This window comes from Notolabrus celidotus, chromosome 2, assembly GCF_009762535.1.
Source record: "Notolabrus celidotus isolate fNotCel1 chromosome 2, fNotCel1.pri, whole genome shotgun sequence".
In the NCBI taxonomy this organism is placed as follows: Eukaryota; Metazoa; Chordata; class Actinopteri; order Labriformes; family Labridae; genus Notolabrus; species Notolabrus celidotus.
The window spans coordinates 12,253,422-12,275,948 of record NC_048273.1 but is presented as its reverse complement, the minus strand read 5'-3'; the positions used below and the strand labels follow the sequence as shown (position 1 = coordinate 12,275,948).

The window sequence follows — 22,527 nt, the reverse complement described above, 5'->3', positions numbered from 1 at the left end:
CTTTTCAGTTGTATTATTACCATATTGTCAGAAATGCAGCTCAAATATGACATCAGAAACTGTCAAACACGCCACAAGAATAAACTGGAGTTATTTTAGTTAGATCTAACATGCAGTAATGTCAGGAAAGTGATATAATAAGTCTTACCTTGTGCATTGACTGTGCATTTTTTTTCTTATGTGCAATTTCTTCTTCCATTTTGCAAATGCAGCTGTGTTGACTTTAGTCTTGTTTAGGTGTTGGGCTTCCTTCTTTCTAATGTCACACTTTGCTCTGAATTTGTAAAATATGATGACCTGCGATGGTAGACTAGTTTATGTTCAGAGTTGGACATATGTTGCTTACGTAACTCTGTTAGTGTGAAGTGTTCCAGCCTCTGTTAGAACAGCATGTCTCTGGGTTGCCTTTCCTGTGAAACTTTCTGTGGTCTGCCCTTTTTGTTGAATCATTACAGAGCTGCTAGTTTTTTTATGCTCTTAGTTCTGCAGCCCAACCTCCTACATGTTTATTTTTTGAGACAGCATACAGCGATTAAAGGGCAGCATGCGGCTCAGCTGATAGAGCGGGTTGTCCATTAAACTCAGGGTCACTGAGTCGATCCCCTGATCTGTTCCTGCAAGACAATAAAGCGCTTATTGCCTGGGATAGTTAGGTCTGTGCCTTGCATGGTTGCTTGCTTCCATTAGTGTGTAAGAGTGTGTGAATGGGTTGAGAGACAAACTGTAAAGTGCCTTAGAAAAAAAACGACATGAATGAAGTCCATGTGTCCATTCATTCAAACTTTATAGACCATTTGGTGACCATTTGCACTCTTTATGAAAGCAAGTGCATTCAGTGTATTTCTCTGCTTATTTTAAGACTTCTCCTGCAGCGTATTACCCATCTTAAACATCTTACTACTGATAAAAAATACAACACCCAAACACAACAATTTGAAGACCTTTATTTGTTCATCTTTTATACACTTTTAATGACAAACATTCTCTGTATTAAAGGTTGCTGCTTGTAACATTCAACATTTAGTGCAATTGATGACCCAGGTAGCCTAAAGGTGCAGTAAATTGGGTAAATAGCATTTATTGTTGCTTTGTTTCTCTCCTTTCTCAGCCTTAGCAACTACTCTTAGCCAAGCAGTACATGCTTGTTTTGTACTAAGCCAAGATGAGGCTAAGATGCTATCAAATGAAGCTTGATGTATTTAAAGTGCAAATATTTGAGTGCCAGTGCAATATATACTACTCAGCCTGTTAAGCTCTGATGAAAAGATTGCCAGGTCTTCAGTAATGAGAAAAACGACTCACATTGTGCCAAAGGGTCGCTAACCAAGCATGACACCCAGTTACAGGCAATTAAACTTGGTACAATCAAAACTTACGATGGAATTTCTCCATACAGTCAGGCTCATCATCCTGTCTCACTCAGTAATGTTTGCTTTCAGCCTGGAACTTGGGATCTGGCTCAGACTGGAGCCAAAAAAAAAATATCCACAAACATGTAAACAAGGAGATTCATGGCAGACTCTCTGATCTGATTTGTGCATGAGTGAAGATAGAGCCTCTGTTTAATCTTGCTGTTACAGGGACAGATGTGCTAACATACTTATTTCTTAAGATGATTGACTGAGTTGAGACGATAGGAAAATCACCCTAATAAAGATGTCACCCTTAATTTTACACAGCCCTTCTTCTCTCTGGTAAATGAGAACATCTTGTCTGTGAGCGTTTTTCTTTTGAAGTGATGAATGGAGACTGGCTGCTAGGAGACAGCTGTTGCAGTCAAATCTAAAATTGCTCTTAGTCTGTCCATTTTAAATCACCCTTGTAGCATTAATTGGGATTCTGTTACTGCTCTTTGTGCTTGTCAAACTATTACTAAGGGTGTTTGTCTTTGCAGCACCATCTGCTGATTCATCTTTGCTCTTGCGAAAACAGTAGACCCCATACAGGCGAAATTTTTTATCAGGGAAGCCCAGGTGTCGGACACCTGGCTGGGCCCCTCCACAGCGAGACCGAGGGTTAACAATGGGATAACGGATGCTGCCGTCCTCAAGCCAACCAGCTTCGCAGCGATCCAGAAGCTGGAACTTCCATGCGGCGTACAGCTGCCCCACTTTTGCCACCACTGAGCCATCTCGAATACAGGCCTTCACCGCCTCAGCATAGTTCACCTTCTTAAAGCGTTTGAGGAAGTACACTTTGCCTGGGGGGGATATAAAGGTATAGGAGAGGTCATTTGTTGTGAGAACATGTGAAAAGATGGAGGAGAACAGTGCAAGTTCATTGCTCTGGCAGGCAAAGGGAGAAATAGAGAAAGAAATGGAAGAGAGAGTGTAGCCCAAGAGGGGGAGAGCCCTGAGGTATTCTCAGTTTTCCTGGCATCACTGTTTGGTTGTTTTCAGAAAATATAACATTCAAACAACAATCTTGGCAACTGCTAAAAATCCAAAGGCTAGTCTCAGTCAGTGGACGGCACTTGAAACGTCTTTCAAACACTTTTGCTTTCAACTCCACTCTTGGGAGTTACTTCCATCAGCATTATCAAATAAATTGCTATCACATTGGCTGGATAGTTTAAACTGAACTGAATCACAAAGTAGCTTCTCATAAGAAAGAAGCTAAAGCAAAAAAAATCTACCAAGAATAATGAGGTTAGTGGGTTTTTCGTCTCATGAAATTCAAGTCTGCAGCCTCAGCTTCGCACTTGGCGTAGCTATTGATTTTATGCTTGTTTATGCGACTGCTGGCTATTAGAGGGGCAGAATATTGTTTCATATTTCCCCAGAGGACACTCAGTAAATCCCTTCCAGCTGGACTGAGAAACTGTATCGGTCACGACCACAGCTGAAACCTCCTGCCCACAACAGACTGTCCACAATAATTAACACACAGGGGAAGCCAATGGGCAATCACTTCTATCATGCAACTTTTTACTCACCGAGGGAAAGCACTTTTTTCAAGACCAATTGTTTGTTTGTTTGTTTGTTTGTTTGTTTGTCTGTTTGGGTATTAAAACCTTTTCACTCTTAAGAGAGGCATATGCAGGCTTGACATTTTGCTTTTAAATATGATTCATCCAAATTCCATGTAACCGATAGATTAAACGTCATGTATCTGTTCGCTGCAAACACATCAGCATAGAGAGCAGTTGCTGCTATGTATGCTGACAAATGACTTATTTTTGTGTGTTTTAAATCTATCTAGCTGCCTACATTCACTTAAATCCTGAGTGTTAACATTCAGCACTCATGCACAGCAGTCTGTTGCTCATTCACAACCCAAATATCAACTCAGAGCTCATTACAGCAGGCTTTATACCTTAAAATAAATACAGCAAAAGGCTATTGCTTTTAAATGATTAACAAAGCAAGATTATCAATCTACTATCATTTTGCATAATGTTCCAGAATTATTTAGGGAAGATATTTTTTGTGTAGAGATGACAAAGTGTGTGTTCGGAAGAGATGAAGCCACCCTCCCTCTCCTTGAAGTCATTGAGGAGTGGGTGAAGCAGAAGCAACCACACTAAAGGTGTCAGACTAAAAGTGCTGACATGTTTGGCACTGCAATCTGTACACCTTGTTTTTGCATAGATCAAACAAACAATATATAATGCTTTAATAAGTGAGTTGGTAGTAAATTGATTTTTTGCATTTAGGCAAAGCAATACTGATTGTTTAACCTTTTTTCTGGTTACTAGGTTTACCAACTGCTGGCGGTAATTTTATATATGTCATACAGACATGGCTGTGGTTAATAATCTTTTCATCTAACCCACATTCAAACAAGTGCATAGGTTTAACTGAAATAACAAACAATAATTTAATATTGATTATTTTAATGTAGCTGGTATCTCTTAGGAAACAAAAAGTGAAATAGAAAACCTTTCAGCACTTCTTTTTTCCCCTCAAACAGCCTTCTTTCTGCTTCCCCGAGACTACACATAATGTTTATGATGCAAAAACTTACCTTGCTCTTAACTTTTCTAAGTTTGTGTGAGCTTATGAACCTGTGGGTGTCAGGCAAACTCTCTGTGGGAATGTGATGTAAATCAAAGACCTTAGATATGAAAGGCTGTGCTCGGCACACAGGGGACTGTGCGACTCTTACAGGGCAGCATTGACACAGCCTGATCTACATCCAACAGCCTGATGCCGGTGAGATCACAGCCAAAGCTCAGAGACATGGTCCCAAAAATCCCCAGGCACAGGAACTGTGATATCTCCTCTTTCTTTATAAAAGTTCAACAATCACCTCAACCTATGTCTTTTTCTCTACCAATCATGAACTACAGATGCTGAATACCCGCTTAGATTTAAGTATATAGATGTGTCTGGGGCTACAAAGTTTTTCTTAACCTCAGATACAAACACACATACACACAGTAATGGCTGCGAGCCTACAGCTCTCTGTGTGTGTTGTTGTTGTTGTTGTCTCTATCCCTCTGCCTCTCTCACCATTGAGCTTGGAAGTGAAGCAGAAACCATCATAGTGTTCATCCTCCAAGTGCCGGTAGCCATAGTTACGAACGCCAGCAGGGGTGTCTTTGCGACCACACTGTTCTCTGGGGTGAGCGATAGGGTACTGGACTGAGCCATCCTCTAGCCATCCTGCATTACACCAGTCTAGTCCTTCCAGCCAGGCCTGTGGAGGAGGAGATAATGTAGAGGAGAGAGTCAAATGAAGGGATTAAGCACATTATTAGGAGGAGAAAGACTTAGGTTTATCTCCTCTGACATAACTCCATTAACTCTGGGCTTTAGTGTATGAGGCTTTTTAAATAGAAGGATGGACCTGCAGTAAAATTTCTGCTGTTAATATGCATATTATAATTTCAGTCTTACTGCTGCTCAAAAGGAGTTTATGACTGTAGACAGTTTATTATTACAGCTCATAGAGTGGCCTATAAATCAACATGCAGAAGGTAGTAACATTTCTACTTTAATATTGGCTGCAATAAGGTTGTATTATCAGATATTATTTTCTGCCTGTCTGGTTATCTGTCTATCTGTCTTTCACTTTATTGGTTTCTATCTTGCTTGTTACTTAAAGTATTGGACTACATCTAAATTGTACAACACTTATCTTGCCCACTGTGTTACCAGGAGCCGTATTACTCTTTCTGTGTTGACGTCATAGTCTACACCAGTCTATGTTGTGATGTTATGTAGTGCAAAGTGAGCTGTTGTGTTATATGTTTTGTAATCTTAAATGTTGTAATTTCGATGCATACATTTTGGAGGAGATGCACGTCAGGCTCCACACACATCTGCTTCGAAAAAGAGTTATGCATTTATCTTTAGCAGACTAGACTACTGTAACGGTGTCTTTACAGGACTCCCTAAAAAGTCAATCAGACGACTGCAGCTCATACAGAATGCTGCTGCTTGAGTCCTAACAAGGACCAAAAAAGTAGATCACATCACTCCAGTTCTTAGATCTCTACACTGGCTTCAGGGGCACTGCCACTGAAGCCAGTAAAACAGAACCTGGACCCCCCTGTGCCCCCCCCCCCCCCCCCCCCCCCCCCACTCCACAACACTAACAAAGATTATACAATAAAAAAAGCTTTGGTATCGCGCCAATGTTACATGCGGAACACATGCGTGTGGCACTTGGTTCCAGTCCCTTAGAGCACTAAGGGACTCATGTTGAGTGAAAACAGCCAAACATCTGCTGTCAGTCTGCATTTTGATATAGTACACAGTAGTATATATGTCTAGTATATAGAGATGCACTGATGTTTTGCTAGTTTGTTCTCAGCCGGTCCTCGCCCTTCTCAGTCTCTTTTGTCAGGGTTGAATGTGTTCCTCTGACAACACCCTTGGCCCCAGTCTGCCCCCCAGTAAAATTGGTCTAGAACCGCCACTGACTGGCTTCCTGTCTGTCAGAGAATAGACTTTAAAATCCTGCTGATGGTTTGTAAAGCACTGAATGGTTTAGGCCCAAAATACATTGCATATCTGCTGCTACTGTATGATCCATCTGGACCTCTGAGGTCATCAGGTACTGCTCTGCTTTCAGTCCCTAGAGTCAGAACGAAACATGGTGAAGCAGCGTTTAGTCATTATGCACCACATATCTCGAACACACTCCATGAAAGCTGTAGGTCCGCTCCAACTCTCACCTCTTTTAAATCAAAGACTAAGACCTTTTTATTTGCCACTGCCTTCCTATCTTAGATTATTTTAGCTCGCTTTAAATGCTAATTTGAGTTTATTTTTTAATATATTCTAATTTTCCTTTTCTTTCCTGTTTCATTATATTGTCATTTTAATTGTGTTCTTTTATCCTTGTCTGAATGTTACCAATGCTTTTAATCGTTTAATGTAAAGCACATTAAGATGCCCCCGTGTATGAAATGCCCTATACAAATAAAGTTGCCTTGCCTTGCCTTACGCAGACCTACAGCGTAGGCAACAGCGTCGATTCAACGTAGAAGAATAAATCAAGCTTAAGTCCATCCAGCCGAGGCAGAAGCTTTCCACCAATATCTGGTTCTACTCTATGTTTTAATAACATCACATAGAGTATGGTCTGGACCTGATCTATAAGGAAAGTGATTTGTTGCTATATAAATATATTACCTGATAATTTGAAAGTGTGATCGATACTTCTAAAGATTTCTTGAAAGTATCTCTGAATTCTACTCTACTCTTGTACATGACTGGCATTTGAGCCACAGTAGGGTCGTGGACTTACCTTGTGCAGCTGAGAATGGGAAGCCAGAATGGCATCCTGTTTTTTGCAGGCATCCTCTGCCTGGTGGTAGTTAAGCTTATAGCGCCCCTCACGGGGGTAGTAGGGAAACACCACTCCTACATGTGACAGAAACAGAGTGGACGTTGAGTGTGGGATGTAAAATTTCCACTTATGTCTCAGTTTGAAAGACTTTGTTTCTCCAACGGATATCGCAAAAACCAACTGAGCATAAAAATGTCAGAGCTTCAACAAAATCTCTTTCGACATTTTCTAATTCCTGACCTTCTAGGTCCAAGTTGACGAATCCTGTGTCGTCTTCCATGTCATTAGTGACTTCACACTCATAGCGTCCATAGTCTTCCAGTGTGACATTTTGGATGATCACTGAAGCGTCACCTGGTCCTGCCTGCTCCAAAAACACACGGCCTTTGTACGATCCGAACACACGCTGCTGCCTGGAAAGATTTCACAGAAGATATTTTTCTGCCCTTTTAAACATTTTATGAGCAGAATGGAGAAATGCTTTAAATGTGATGCACCTTACTTTACAACATTCTCAAAAGAGCAATGTTTTTTTATGATAGCGGAGTTGGTTTGTGAGGTTTCTCACAAGAAATACTACATAGTGAATGTGTGCAGAGCCAAACTTGTGGCATACGGCTGACAAATGAAATCAATCAATCAAGTGGACATTTGTTGGAATGGGTCCTATAACAGAGATTAATGATGTGATAAAAACAATGGACAGAAATATATTGATTGAAAAATGCAGAAGTAGATTTTACCTCCCAAGAGCCACAAACACATCCTCAAACTGCAGTGCATCTGTCACTTTGGTCCATTTAATGCGGATGCGGGAAGGATCTGTGTTCTCAGGCTCATGGTGGTATCTACAGGGCAGAGTGATGGAGCCTCCACGATGTGTCACCACTTTGCCAGGAGCTGTCTGTACAATGACTGCTCCACTGTCATCCTCTGTAGAAAGAAAGAGGAGGAGAAGAATGGCTAGGTTTCCAGAGTACTGTATTTCAGAATGATTATGACCAATTTTCTCCAATCTTTTTAATGTGTTAATGTTTCTTTTGCCTGTCAGTGAAGCCATACTTTGAATTCTCCATTCACAATGAATATGTGCAGTCAAGTCCCTGTAATGCTTTTTACAAATACCCCTAATATGTCCAGTTACCGCAGTGACAAATCAATATAATACAGAGTTTGCTGTTAACTTCAGCAGTCACATTCGGACCCCGACAACCAACAAATCATGAGAGGAGACCTTTTTCTAGTCAGAAGGTTGAGAAAATTGGTAGTTTACGGTCTTTGTCACCCCATCCTGTTGTTAGCCTTAGTCTCTGAAGAGAGCAATTCCCTGAAACCTCTTAAGGCTAATGCTAACCACAGGCTTCTCCTTCCAAATGGGCAACAACAACACCAGGCATTTTTGGCAGATATTGGCTCAGCCACTGTTTGTGTGTGTGCATAAGTGTCTGCGCTGACAACCAAATTCTGCACATACAAATGAAGTGATAATTTTAAAAACATCTGTGTGACCAGATAAATGCCCCCACAATTATCCTACCAGCCAGCTATTAGTCCTGTCACTGCTTTCTGTTCACCAGCAGCAGCACAGATGAAGGCAACAAGGTGTTTTATCATAACCTTTAGCACATTATTTGTCATCACATACTGATTTAAAATTATACATAATTTCATTTACGAGGTATCGGCAGTGTGAAAAATTTAATAACTCCACAGGAATGAATGAAATCTATGTTCTTCTTCTTCTACTCGCAAAGTGAATGGAGCTAAGACCAATCTTTCATAAAGGGGATCTTTGTTGCACCAGTGCCTCTTAATAGTTAGTCAGAATACATGTCTGAAGGACACCTGCATTACATTTTCAAACCAAATTAGTGGATTAAAAGCAGCAAGCATCTCTTGATTAATGAGAACAAGGCTGGATGAAACATTTATACTCTGCCTGCTCAACACTGGAAAGACAGCACACAAACATGGTCAGAGCTTATTAGAAAAGAACATTATTATATTACACTCAGAGGTCAAAAAGACCCTGACTGAAGGAGTACTAACTTTAGCACTTGTGTTCATTGATTAATACTTCCTTGCAAAGGAATGAAGTAGTGTATTAGGACTGTGCCTTTCAGCTTGTTCTGGAGTTGGTCTGCTCCTTTGTGGCTTAAAAGTTACAAAGGTTAGTCCCTTTTTGTTGTTTTTCCACATATTGGTAGGAATTATCATACTTTTTCTGTATTCCATTATCATAATCCAGTGGCTCAGATAGGAGTTACTTTGCTTGATTTGCAAAATAATGGTAAAAAGATAAATGTAAAAGATAAATGTGGGAGAATGTCAAATGCAATTAGAGCTGAAAGAGGAGCTACTTTAAGAAAGTGTCCTGAGACTTTTCCTATTGACCCCTACATTGTCAACAATACTGAGTAGAATTTTTATATTTTATTATTTATTTACAAGGAAGTCCTGGCCAAGAAACCAGCAAACCAAAAAGCTTCATCTAAAGAACAAAACAAACATCAGACAAGAACAAGTAAATATCACATCAATCACTAGATTATCAACATCCAGCATTAAAACATGTGCACACACTGGGTCAAGCAATCTTTAATACTTGTTTTAAAATCTTCCATGCTTGTAAAATAGTCCAGTTTAAGGTGACCCTGGAGCTAAGCCCAATATGAGGGAACAAAGACAAAAGACTTTTGAAGGAATAATAATAGCCCAGGACACTGAAGGTTACAGCTGGGGACAGTTTTAAGAGTCAGTAGAGAACATAAAGAAGAGGGCAGTTCATGTAATATGGCCACATAAAAAAAAGATAAACCAATTATCCTTTCTTCTGTTGTGTGAGGAAGACAGGAGAGCTTTCTTATACAAGTCACAATGATATGTGTGTAAACCACAACCAGAGACAACCAATACCACCTTCATTTTTTGAAGATACCCAATATATTGATTCAAAATCAGGAAAAGAACAGATGCTTATATGTTGGGACACATTCAATAAACAGTATTGGATTCCATAATTTAATGAATCCTTCACATCTTTTATTTTGTCTTCAGAAATTGTTTTGAAAAGATATGTAGAAGGTCTCTGATTAATACTTGGTTGTAGTTTTAAATTGGCCATAAAAACAACTTTGTTTATGTACAATCAGACATCTTGGTTGTTTGAAAATCATTTAAAGCCTGTAGTAAACAGAAATATTTCCAAATACAACAAAACAAATGTTGAACTGAAAAAATGTTATTGTATTATGAAAAATATATGCTCACTTGATGCCAATTTGATGCCAGCAACATATTTCAAAAAAGTTGGGACAGGGACAAAAAGAACATTAAAAAGTTGTGTAATGCCAAAATAATCACCACGAGGAGCATCTATCAACTACTTACATCAATGTGCAACAGGTTAGGACCAGGACTGGGTTTAGAAAGGGCGCTACAGAGAGGCCAAGTCCCTGAGAAGTAAAGATGGGATGAGATTGATCAAGCTGTGAGAGAATGGGTGAGGGAACATGTAGCTCATTACTTCCAGTTCCTCAGCATGAATTACCAAATAATCTGGGGATTTTAACACCAATAACTGATACTAGATGGCCATGATCTTTGGATCTTCAGGCAGCACTGCATTTAAAAAAAAGACATGACTCTGCATTGGAAATCACTGCATGGGCTCAAGATCACATCAAAAATTATATCTGTGAACACAGTTTGTCACTGCATCCACAAGTGCAAGTTAAAACTGTATTATGAAAAGAGGATACATATATAAACATGATCCAGAAATGCTAGCAACTTCTCTCTGCCCTAGCATATTTAAGATGGACTGAGGTGAAGTGGAGAACTGTGCTGTGGTCCGTCAAATCAAATTTGACATTCTTTATGGAAATCATGGGTGCTACATCTTCTGCTGAAAAAAAAGTGATGGACCACTCGTCATGTTAACAGTATACAGTTCAAAAGCCAGCCTCTCTGATTGTATGGGGATGCATTGGTGCCCATGGCATGGTTAGCTTACACATCTGGAAAGACACCATTAATGTGGAACAATATGTACAGGTTTCACAGCAACATATGCTCCCATTAAGACAATAACTTTTTTTCAAGGAAGACCTTGCATAATATAGTTATAAGATGCCAAACTACATTCTGCACATATTCAAATTCTGTCTGACTCTGTTGTAGAGGAGTCCAGGTGCTAAACTGGCCTGCCTGCAGTGATGCTTTGTCAGCCATTGAAAACATTTGGTACCATGACACAAAAAATATGACAAAAGAGACCCTGAACAATTAAGCAGCTGTAATCTGATATCAGGCAAGAATGGGATAACATTTCACATTCAAAACTCCAGAAACTGGTCTCCTGGGTTCCTGGAGATTTACAGAGTGTTGTTTAAAGAAGAGGTGATGCAACAACACAATTGTAAACATGCATCTATCCGAACTGTTTGAAACGTGTTGCTGGTATCAACTTAAAAATGAGCAACGTTTTTTTTTTTTTTTATGAAAGATTACATTCTTAAGTTCCAACATCTGATATGTTGTCTTTGCACTATTTTCACTTAAATATAATGATTAGCAAACCATAAACACATTGTGTCCAGGCACTTATAGAAATCTGACTGTATTCATATTTGATTTCAAACAGCATTGCCTGTTTAAATTACGTATACATGTATATTCCTAATACAGTTTCACTTGGTAAGAGTTTTCATGTGACTTTAGAAAACAGTTAAAGTTAGCCTTTCCTACTCACTGTCTGTCATGGCTCAATAAGCCCTGGATGATATTTAATATAATCTCCTTGGTTTTCAAAGTTCTCATCTGCATAACACTCTCAAAAATCTCCTAGCACATGCTGTCACAGCTACACAGATCATTTCAGAATGAAGTGCTCCATTCTGTGCCGCTTTGAGCTGTTTGAAACAGGAAAGAAGAAGATGTTCTTACCGAGCACATGTACCACCTTTCTCCTTCCCTTTTCAACATCTGCAGGCAGAGAAGTCACTGAGAGGGCAAAACTCAGGATGAATACCACAATGAATGTCTTCCCAAAGGCAAGGGGCCGCAGCTGCTTTGAGAACTGCAGGAAGGGACAGAGAATTGGGGTTATCACAGGTTTTCAGAAAGTGGAAGGACCAGACGGTAGCCTTGCAGGGTCACAATTAAGAGCTAAAAATACAACAACGGTGTGACCTCTTCATTGTCATGGTATCAAACCAAGGAGAAACAAAGACTTTGTGGCAGTTAAACTTCAGAATCAGACTTTGGATTATAAACATGCTTTCAGAGAGACATTTAAAGTCTGCAAAATATAAAGAATATGTAGCCCATGTAATTTAGGACAAGTCCATCATTCCACCTGCATTTTGTTACAAGTCATGTTAAAACCCTGGCAGAGAGTTCATACTCAAGGTGTATGCTAGGTTTAGCTGCACAGTGAGTGGGGCGAAATGCAGCAGATAACTGATTACTTCAACTTGCAAAACTGGAAACAGGAAAATAAGGTTAGCTGCCTTGGCTGTGCTCAGTTTAAGAGTCTATACACAGTAACAACTTTCCATACTAAGTGCCAGCTCTGGAGCTCAGAGTCATAGTGTGAAAAGACGAGATAGTCCTCACAGGATAGTCAAGACTTTAAGCTTGTTTTGCACTTTTTTATCTTCACTGCCAAGTGTACGCTGAAGGAAAAGTAGAATTTGGAAAAGTTTTAGGGGCAAAACGATGGCTCAGTGGGCCAAGAGTAAACAAAGGAATATATGCAGACATAAACAATGAAAAAATTCTGATTCCAGAGGAAGAACAACAAAAAGAGATGTCTGTTGTTTTCTGTACAAAAATAGATGTGCATATAGGGTAGAAAAGAGTATGTAAACAATCTCCCCATGCCGTAAAAGGCTTATTGTGGTTCATGAGGTTATTCTGGTCAAGTGCTTATCATCTAGTTCTTTCTAAATGATGAATGAAAGCTTGATCAGAACACTGCAGTTACACATGTGAGTGTATTTTCAGCCAGCATGTGACATCCCTGGTGGTGCTGACGTAATCCAAGATGGATTACAGAGGAGGCAGCCTTCTGAAAAATGCAATTACATGCTCAGATTCATAGGTTAGCTTCTTTATGGGTGCATTAATATCAGCACTACATTAAAGGAGAGAGTGTCATGAATGCTACAGCTCTATGCAATGCTAAAGGTCTGCTACCAGGGAATAAGCACCTCTTATCATACACATTAACATGACTGCTGCAGTACATATCATCTATACAGGCCTCAGTGAAGCAGAGTCACAAAAGCAGCCACTTTACATGCACATTTTGAACTACATATCAGTCCTGCTGCATCATTTCTCTCAAGGTGAGTCCAATGAGCATTCCTACAGTTATCATGCAGCACAGAGAGCAGCAGAGCAGAGTCGTAATAATGGAGCACGGAAGTGAACTTACCATGGCTTTAACACCAGGATTACAGCCTGGATGAATCAGACGTGTCGCTGTGCGCTGTTTAACTTCTCAGTCAGGCTAAATGTCTCTCTGCAGCAGCAGCAGCAGCAGCAGCACACTCGCCTCTCTCCCTCCCTCTCTCTCTGCCTTCAGTCCCATTGCTGATCTCTCGCACTGCAGGGGAACCACCGGTGTTTGTGGGACCTGCAGTACTCAGATGACGCAGCACACAGAAGATTGTGCAGACGTTTTGAGAAGTTTATTACAGCAAGAATTTTAATGTTTATGTGTTTCTGTGTATCAGTGATAGCCATGTGGTTGAAGTGTTAAAATCAACAATGATAAACAATAGTAGCAGTGGAGCTTGCGTTCACTTTAGTTAGTGAATAATCAAGACAGGTTTCAAGTATTTAAATGGAATATCCATTTTTAACATTCCAGCACTTAACTTCAGCTTTATATGTTAAATGTTTTATCTTTAACTTACCTTCATTATCCAACAGCTTCAGTTTTAGCCACTCTTCAGATGATGTCAATATATAGTTGTATGCTCACTTACATTGGTAAATATTCACCCATGCTTAATTTCACCTGCATTGAGTATTTTGATACTGTAGTGTTGCTCCTTTAGATTAAATGCATAGTAAATTTAATGAAAACCAGAATGAACATGAGCAAACATGGTCAAATGTCTTATGATAAACACTAGCCACAATGATATAGAGAAATAAAATGAATTGTCTTCTCTGAGAAAGCAAGTCACATACAACGACACTGCAGCTACACAGGCAGACAGTCCCCCAAATATGATGAAACTGCAAATGAGCAGAATATTCACTGGTTTCATTACCCAAATTGGATTTGACAATTGAGACTAAGCAGTTGTGATTTTGTGCCTGACATGGATCACAGATTAATGATTAAGCATTGACTTTGCTTGTGCATTCCATATAATGAATTTTGTGGTTCTTAATTCATCCAAAGCAGCCACCGACAGCCTGTTTATTCGTTTTTTCTACTTTTTTTGTTGCATGACATTCTTTTTGCTCTCATGTCAGCATCACTTATCCCTTTTCGACCGAGGCAGTTTCAGGGCTGGTTCGGAGCAGGCGCTCAATTGAGAACCGTTTTTTTGAGTTTGGACTGCAAGTGAACCGGCTCCCAGTCCCAGCCAGGAAATATGGTACCCGAGCGAGTCCAACTCTTTGCTGGTCTCGAACCGCGAACCGCTTTCATCAGGGGGTGGGGTTGCCTTGATCAAAAACACAAACCAAACGTGTTTCCGCCATTGTCCTGCAGCGAAAAAAGAAAGACTAATGGATTCCAAGGCAATGCAGTGGTCAGCCATGGAGACAAGCTGCCTCCTTGCGGTTTGGTCCTCGCAGGAGATCCAGAAAAAGCTGGAGGGATCGACCAGGACCAAAGCCATTCTAGAGGAGATCCTGCGAGAGATATCAACGGCGGGGTTCGACAGAAGTGTCGACCAAATAAGCAACAAGCTAAAAAAGCTCAAAAAGGACCACCGGGACCAAAAAGAGGACCTCTGCCGGAGCGGCAGCGGACGCCCTGGCGCAACCCCAACATTGCTTGATGAGGTGCTCTGTGACAGACCGTCATACTGACTCCCAGGGGCCTTAAACTCGATGGCGGTCCTTCAGTTGATGATTGATGACTTGATCAACATCCAGAGCTCTCCGGATAATGATAAGTTGTGTTGTTGTTTGTTTTCTTTACAGATATGATATGTGCAACTCACTTTTTATAATGGATGTTGTGTTAAACCCTGTAGTTATGTTTGAGTAAAGTTAGCTCACCAACAGCTCGTAGGCTAACTTTCTAGCATGGTGGTAACAATAGCTGGCACTAGCATGCTACTAAGTAGGCATACTACGTTTCGCCACTGGCTTACTTACTACTCAACATATGGCTTCTAGGCCAGCATTGTATAAAGTGTAATGGAAGAGTTTTGTTCATTGTGTTCTCATTTTGTTGTTTACAGAGTTGTCTGCAATTGAGGATGCTGAGGTCGACGTGACGCTGCAACCACCATGACATGTCGTACACTTAAGTGCCTGTAACGCACCATATGGGCTTCTCTTCAGAGGTCTTGAGATGATGGCAGCTATCAATGAAAGAGGCAGGACACTCAGCAGGAGGGAGCTGCATTTGGAGTTAAACTTTCAAAGATGAAACTGCACTGATGGCGACGTTATTGCACAATGTTGAGCAGCAGTGTCTTGTACAACAAGGAGGGGGACTTGTCAACTGCAGTGCAGCTACTGGAGCTACTGCAGTCCTGTGAAGCATCACTGAGTGGGCAGTTATCAGAGTTTAAGAAATCTGCCCAGGTTGTCCCTGGGGCACTGCAGACCTATCAGTATGAGAGACAGCATGATGAAGAAGAATAAGAAAGGGGGAAAATACAGCTGAAGGTAAGGAAATGTGGAGGTGATGTGAGAAAGTCAGGCTCAACAACATTAACACCGACAGTTTCCAGGCTTTTGCCAGCAGCTGCGTGTTGTTATGAGGATACAGGGTGTATTAGTTCATCCAAGATTACCAAAAATATTAGAATATAGACAAGCCCATGCAAAGGGATTGCTCCAGTTTAGGTAATCCTATCATGAGTTAAGAAATACACTCCAGGCAACGTTCTTCAAGCATTTATGTAGTATGGAGGATTTTTAGAAGATTACCTGATACCTTCAGAGGGAGTTTATTTTCTCAAATGACATGCATAACAAGTGGACTGGAAACAACTAGAGATGTGTATCAGCAGTGATTCAGTGGGCTGGAATTGAAGAATTTTAAAGCCCAGTTTGCTGAGCGAGATTAGTAAAAAAGACTATTCACTGTTGTGCATTGGTGCATGACAGGGTCCATTACAGAGGCATTTTAGACTACAGTTTCTCCCTTGAGATGCATGGATGGGCAGAAATGGTATTGCTAGCTAGAATCAATGAAGCAGATGGTTCAGTTGTTCTCTGGCTACTGATTTTTGCAGATGTGCTACCTAAGAAACATCTGAAACATTATTACATGTACTCATTTGAAAGCAACATCTATACGACATGACTACAGACACGTCATGTCACAAAGAAGAGCAGATTAGTGCATACACTTATCAGACACCCATTTAATACATGCCGTTCATGGCCAGATTAACCCAACAAGGGATCTCAAGAATTGAGGAGACGATTGTGTTACGGATTGTCACCAGGACTGGAACCGAAAGCAGAACTTAGGCAAAAGATGGATTGTGAAAATACAAGTCTTTTATTTGGAGTCCACCCTGTGGTAATGGCACCGTGAGTACAGAGCAGGGCAGTCCCTCTCTCCGGTGTACTCACACAGAGGGTAACTGGAGCTCAGGCAAAGGCAGGCAGGTTCAGCAGCAGACAGGGAAGCGATCAGCACAAGAGCGGGAAGCATGCACGGCAATCTCTGAAGCAAGATGGAAACACACAAGGACGTCAGCTAAACACACACAAAGACAAGCAAAAGATAAATGCTTGAGGAGCCACGGAGTCAGAATACCACTGAAAACTGAAGTACGATCTGGCAATGAGTAGGAGGAATCCAGACGCTTTATAATAGAGGGTTGATTAGTGAATGGCTTCACCTGGTGCTGCCTGTTGTTTGGAAACCCCGCCCACATTCACCCACAAGAAACAAACAAGGCGAAGAGACCCAGGAGGAGGAGTAACAGACAGGGAAATGACAAAACACACACACAAAGAGGGAGAAGGGAGGGCTGCCATGATGAGGATCATGACAGATTGGTCCCTTTTACATATGTGTAATACTCCAATCTGAAGTTAAAAAGTCAAACAAATTGATTATGGGATATGCACAATTTGAGCCATGTAAAAACCTTTATAATGAAGATGTTAAATGCTGTTTTTTTAAAGACATGGCTTCAAAATTTAGACCGCAGTCAAGCTGCACCTCCCAGAGATGATCAATGAAGCCAATGAAGAAGAAACAAAAAATGCAGTTCCTTGAGTGTCCATTTAAGGGGATCCCAAAAGAAACTCAACTGAAATAAACATGAGTACAGCCTGGTTAAAAAAAAAAACAGTCTCTATTGATGATTTCTGTATCCATAACAGCTAGGGTAATACATTTTTAAATAGCTTACCTATATCATATGCCCTTTGATGCAGTTGGATGCATCTACCTGTCTAGTGTCATCTCATCTACAGATCACCCTTAGCTTAACTGTCTTGTCAGCTAATTGAACATCAGTCTTTTCATAATTGAATTTAGCTGCCAGTGCCTGCAAGTTAGGTCTGATGCTGGCTCCTCCCTGCAGTGAGGACAGCAGGCCTTACTCATCAGGAAATAGATTATTTAAAGTCAGCATGTTTGCTCACAGCAGGCCCACTACATTACCCCTGGAGTATGGAGTATCCATAGGGGTAACAGGGCGAGCCCCCGTTGAAATCTCACTGGCCATCCTAGGTGGGACTCTAAAATTTGAAACTATATATGATTGGTTATATTCATTTCAGAGGTGGTATTTATATTGAAATCTACAATGTGGGCTGTGTTGTAACAGGCTATTAGCTTACTTTGTATTTAAATGTAGCACATTTTCTTTTGTTGGTATTTTAGACTGTGACTTTGGACAAACATATTTATGCGTCATTAAAGAATAAGCTATGAAGATGTTTGAGTCACCACTCTGTTGTGTTTCTTGTTGAAGTCCAAAAATATAACTGCCGGAATATAATATCTGTATTACACTTTAAAGATAGTCGTTTAAGTAGACAGTGAAGACATAGAGAGTGAATAATATTAATTTGTGTGTGTTCTTCTTTTTTTAAGTCATATTTTTGGGGCAATTTCGCCTTTAATGGACAGGACAGCTGAAGAGAGACAGGAAAATGGAGAAGACATGCAGCAAATAGCCAGAGCTTGGGGGATGAGGTCCGGAGTCGAGCCTGTGACCGCTGCGACGGAGGGTTGTAGCCTCTGCATATGGGTGCGCTAAGACCGCTAAGCCAATGGCGCCCCATCACAGACTACATTTCACAAGCTTTCTTGGCTTCATGAACAACTTTAATCAGCTACAACCACAACAAGAATGAATACCCTGCACACCACAAAACAAATCAGGAGACGAAGATGGGTATACAACTCAGAGTTGTCAGAGTTGAAATGTTGTACAGGAGTGAGTGTAAATTTGGTGTTCGTGAATGAAAGGCAAGCTGTGCACATTCAGCTGGACCACTCTAGTGCCTGGTTGATGTGGTTAATTCCATTTGCAAATGTAGTAAAAAAAAAAACACACAAAAAGCCAAACTCTTGTTGGCGGTTGTCGTGTCTTCTGTTGTTTCTTATTTGTGTTACATAAATGACCAAAACCAGGACAAACTGTATAACTCTCATACCAGTGTGTTTGCAAACCTCTTGCTAGTGGAGCACCAACCTCTAGTCCAAATATGATAACTCCCAAATTACTCCCAAAAAAATAACACAGGCCTAATTACCCAAGTATGCTCTTGCCAAAAATAAGTTGATACATTATTTTATTGCAAGATACTACCAGATCCTATATCCTCATGTTGACCTGCATTAGTTCATTATGTATGACACATTCACCCTTCAGCTAAAGCCATGTCATTTGTTGAGTAAATCATTAATTCAAAAGACTTTTCATCATAAAACGGTCCCTCTTCCGTCTCTGCCGTCTGAATGTTGAGCTGTATTCTTCAAAGTCACAGCTCCACAGCTTCTTTTAGCTTCAAATGCACAGCCAAGCACACATCTGCAGCAGAGCTCCCCTGTGACTGCCATCATGGGATTACAGAGCTGTTTAGAGCTAGCACATTTGATTTAAAGCCTCTGTCACACACACAGAATGCACTGCTAGCATGTGAAGGCAGGGGCGATAACACACTTCAGCATAAAAAAGCTGCTGAGGGGAAGTGATTCAGAAGACTCTGCCTCATTCCATATTTGTCTGATGACCTATTGCTCAGCAAAGTATGTGTGATAAAGACTCACAGGTGGGGCAGTTATATTAGTGAAATACAGTCTCAGGGGAAAGTAATACTACTATTATCATTGTCCCAAAAAAATATATCAACATAAACCCCCTTTTGTCTTAATAGAAAACACTGTGATTCTACATGACTGAATTGTATCCAAGGCTTGTATCACTGAAAAGGTTTGGCAGATGATTTCAGTTATTGTTATATGTTTAACAATCATTTGGTAGTCATATTAAAAGCCCTCTCAGTGCTGACAACAGTCTGTCTTCTAATTAAATAAAAGATAAACCTCTTACCCACTGCCTGCTGGTCATTTCATTGTCACTGTTTGTGCAAATAAACTTCATTTGATGTCACTGTAAAGGGAAAACTGATGTGAGTAGCATCAGATAATTCAGTTGGCCGCCCCCACAGAGCAAGCATACAGCAGCTTCACTCAGCAGAAAAAAATAAAAATAAAAAAAGAAGGAAAAAAAACACAAAGAGAGGGGGAATGAAAGGAGAGGAGTGATGAAATGCTCACAATTTGGGCCCTGAGGATCAGACAGAATGCAGGATGGCAGAGGCATGTTTTGTTTCCCTACTTTAAACCCATTAAGAAAAGATGTCCTTGTAAAAGTGAGATAGGATGCTGGCAGCAGACAGCAGCTGTGCATGTTCATCAAAGTGAGAGAATGACAAGTGCTGCTGTTTAAGTATATATTACCCTCTGCAGCACATGTCCCTACATCCTTGCCACTCAGCTCTGAGTTAAAATAAAATGTGGGTCTCAATGGTGTCAAAACAGAAAGCATACTTTGGGCTTATCAAGTCTATGCCTTAACAGTGTGTTTTCCTCATGTGTATGGGGCTAGCATCTTGACAGTTAGAACAGATGCAAATAAATGCAATCCTTACACCATACCACACCATCTGTCATTTAATAAAGATATATTATTAAATGTAGCTGTTACATACCAAAATGTAATTCGTGCTGCATTTTAAAGTCCCTGCACAATGCTTGGTAAAGTTTGATGTCTCCAAACGACACAATGAAAACATGTAGTTCTTCAGGACTGACAGTTCAGGCAGAGCTAACAAGCATAAGTGGAGCGACAGTGGGGGCAGAGGGTGCGGCCGCCCCAGGGCCCACGTTCAGCAGGGGCCCCCCACTGAGTTACTTTTTTGACAGCCAATGTCTGTCCCTGTCCACAGTCGGTGTTTTAATTAAAAAACATTCACACACACACATCTATTTTCAATTTAAAGCAACCTCCCGTTGTCATTCAGTTAATAATCCCCAGAAATCCATATACACACTAACACACCTGAAAACGCATATGGCATGACCAGTCAAGATTATTTATCTTATCTTTAAATGGACCCATGAAATGCTTCAAGCTTAGGCGTGCAAACCACAACCATGCTCAACGTATGCCCACGTAAAGGTACACTGCTAAATAATTCAAAGGTTTACAAACAAGTCAATAATAATCGCTTTGGAGGCCACAAATGGACTGCACGTTTTTTCTACATCTTACCACTGTAGGTAGCCCAAGTTCCATTGGCTATATCATTCGACCATGATTATTATTGAATCCTATGTTACGACTGTGGTTGAAATGTGTTTTCAGGTGCCGATTGGGGATGTTAACAATTAAACAAGTATCGATTCATTGTTAACATCCCTAGTCGGCACCTGAAAACACAAAACAATTATTAATCAAGTTTCGATTCACACCCTGTCCAGGTGTCTCCATCATTGCCCACATGGGCGTTGAAGTCCCCCAGAAGACTCCAAGAAGGCTGTGGACTCTGAATTGCCATTTGGTGCATATGCACAAATGACAGTCAGAGCTTTCACCCCAGTGACCTTAAGACGTAATGAGGCGACCCCCTTGTTCATCAGGGAAAGTTCCAACACTGAGGTGTTCAGTTGGGGGCTTTTTGAGGTTCACCAGGATACACAAACCCCTCCACAGCATTAATGTGGTGATTCTTGGAGGAGCAATGTAAATGTGCCCTATTAAAAACTCTAAACTCTATACTACAAATTCAGTTCTGTAAATAAGGATAGGTTGGTACAGTAAATCAAAAGTAAGTCTGTTGATTGTTAACCCTGTAACAAGGACGTTAACTTGGGCAATAGTAATGTATTTATTCTGTTCAAAATTAACAGAAGTTAACATTCATGCTAATGTGAAAACCTGGAAGTCCCACAGTCAGTCCACTAATCTACAAAGGGTGTACGAAATATTCAGGGGCAATCCCAGAACCCTCTCAATCTAGCGCTTGGTTTTATCCTGAAATCTTACATATTAGTAGTATGCAGTATGTACTGCATACTGCATTTATGGGTAGTATGTAGCAGGCGATTTTGAAAACAGCCAGAGAAACTAAATACACACAGGGCAACGAGCAACAGGTGTGGACACTAGATACAGGACACAGGTGAAACTAATGAGCAAAACTAAGAAGGAATGAAACACATAAGGGAAGTAAGTAAAACTAAACTGGACACAAAGGGGGCAAGACCTACAAAATAAAACAGGAAACACAATAGAGTAGACTAAGAAACACACACACACACACACACACACACACACACACACACACACACACACACAGCATCACTAATAACCAAAGGAAGACATAACTTCTAGTCGTAACTAATATATAAAACAGACAGGGAGGAAACAAAGGCAACAACACAAGGGGAATTTACAGATTTAAACAGGACAAAAAGACAGAAAAAAATTAAATAAAATCAACTCATGACACTTAACAGCAACAACCACTTTCTTCTCCTGTCTTTCAACTGGTGCATTTTGCTTACTAAGTACAGAAACTGATATGTTACTAGTTTGTCTGCTCTGTAATGACATGGTGGTGCAAGAAAGTGGAGGGGAACCTGCTCCTTGTGTAGATATAAAAGACTCATTCTAAGTTAACAAAAAACACTTTTTTTGTATTCCGGTGGTTATACACTAATTTAAACATAACTTTGAATATTATATTACATTTCTACGTAGTCTAAATCCCACAAATACTTTCCAAACCTTTATGTCAGTTGTTAAGTAACACATTTAGGGTATTGTTAAACTTTCTTATGCTTGTATCTCCCATCCACCTTACCCAAATAAAAAACAGAAAAACTTCAACCTCATTGTTTCCTCCATCATTTTTTCATGCAGGAGTTTGGAGCAGGTACATCCAGATTCAAGTTTCTTTATTGTCATTATGCAGGCATAAATAAATTTTGCAGACTCCCGGCAAGGCACACAAATAAAAAACACAAATAAATAAGTACGTAAAAAGTTAAAAAAAAAAAAAAAAAAAAAACTTAAGACAGAATCAAATATTTACAAA

The 22,527-nt window shown here is 40.3% G+C and overlaps 1 protein-coding gene across 1 annotated transcript; it reads right to left on the bottom strand.

Annotated features, from left to right (window-relative positions):
- Window positions 1-927: 927 nt before the first annotated feature.
- On the bottom strand, window positions 928-14,063 carry hapln4 (hyaluronan and proteoglycan link protein 4). Its single transcript, XM_034676823.1, has 8 exons — window positions 13,668-14,063; window positions 13,184-13,384; window positions 11,689-11,821; window positions 7,485-7,674; window positions 6,982-7,154; window positions 6,700-6,815; window positions 4,455-4,641; window positions 928-2,200 (listed from the first exon to the last, which is right to left on the bottom strand). Exons 2-8 carry the CDS (start codon window positions 13,184-13,186, stop codon window positions 1,809-1,811), a joined length of 1,194 nt encoding a protein of 397 aa, XP_034532714.1. The 5' UTR covers window positions 13,187-13,384; window positions 13,668-14,063; the 3' UTR covers window positions 928-1,808.
- Window positions 14,064-22,527: the final 8,464 nt, after the last annotated feature.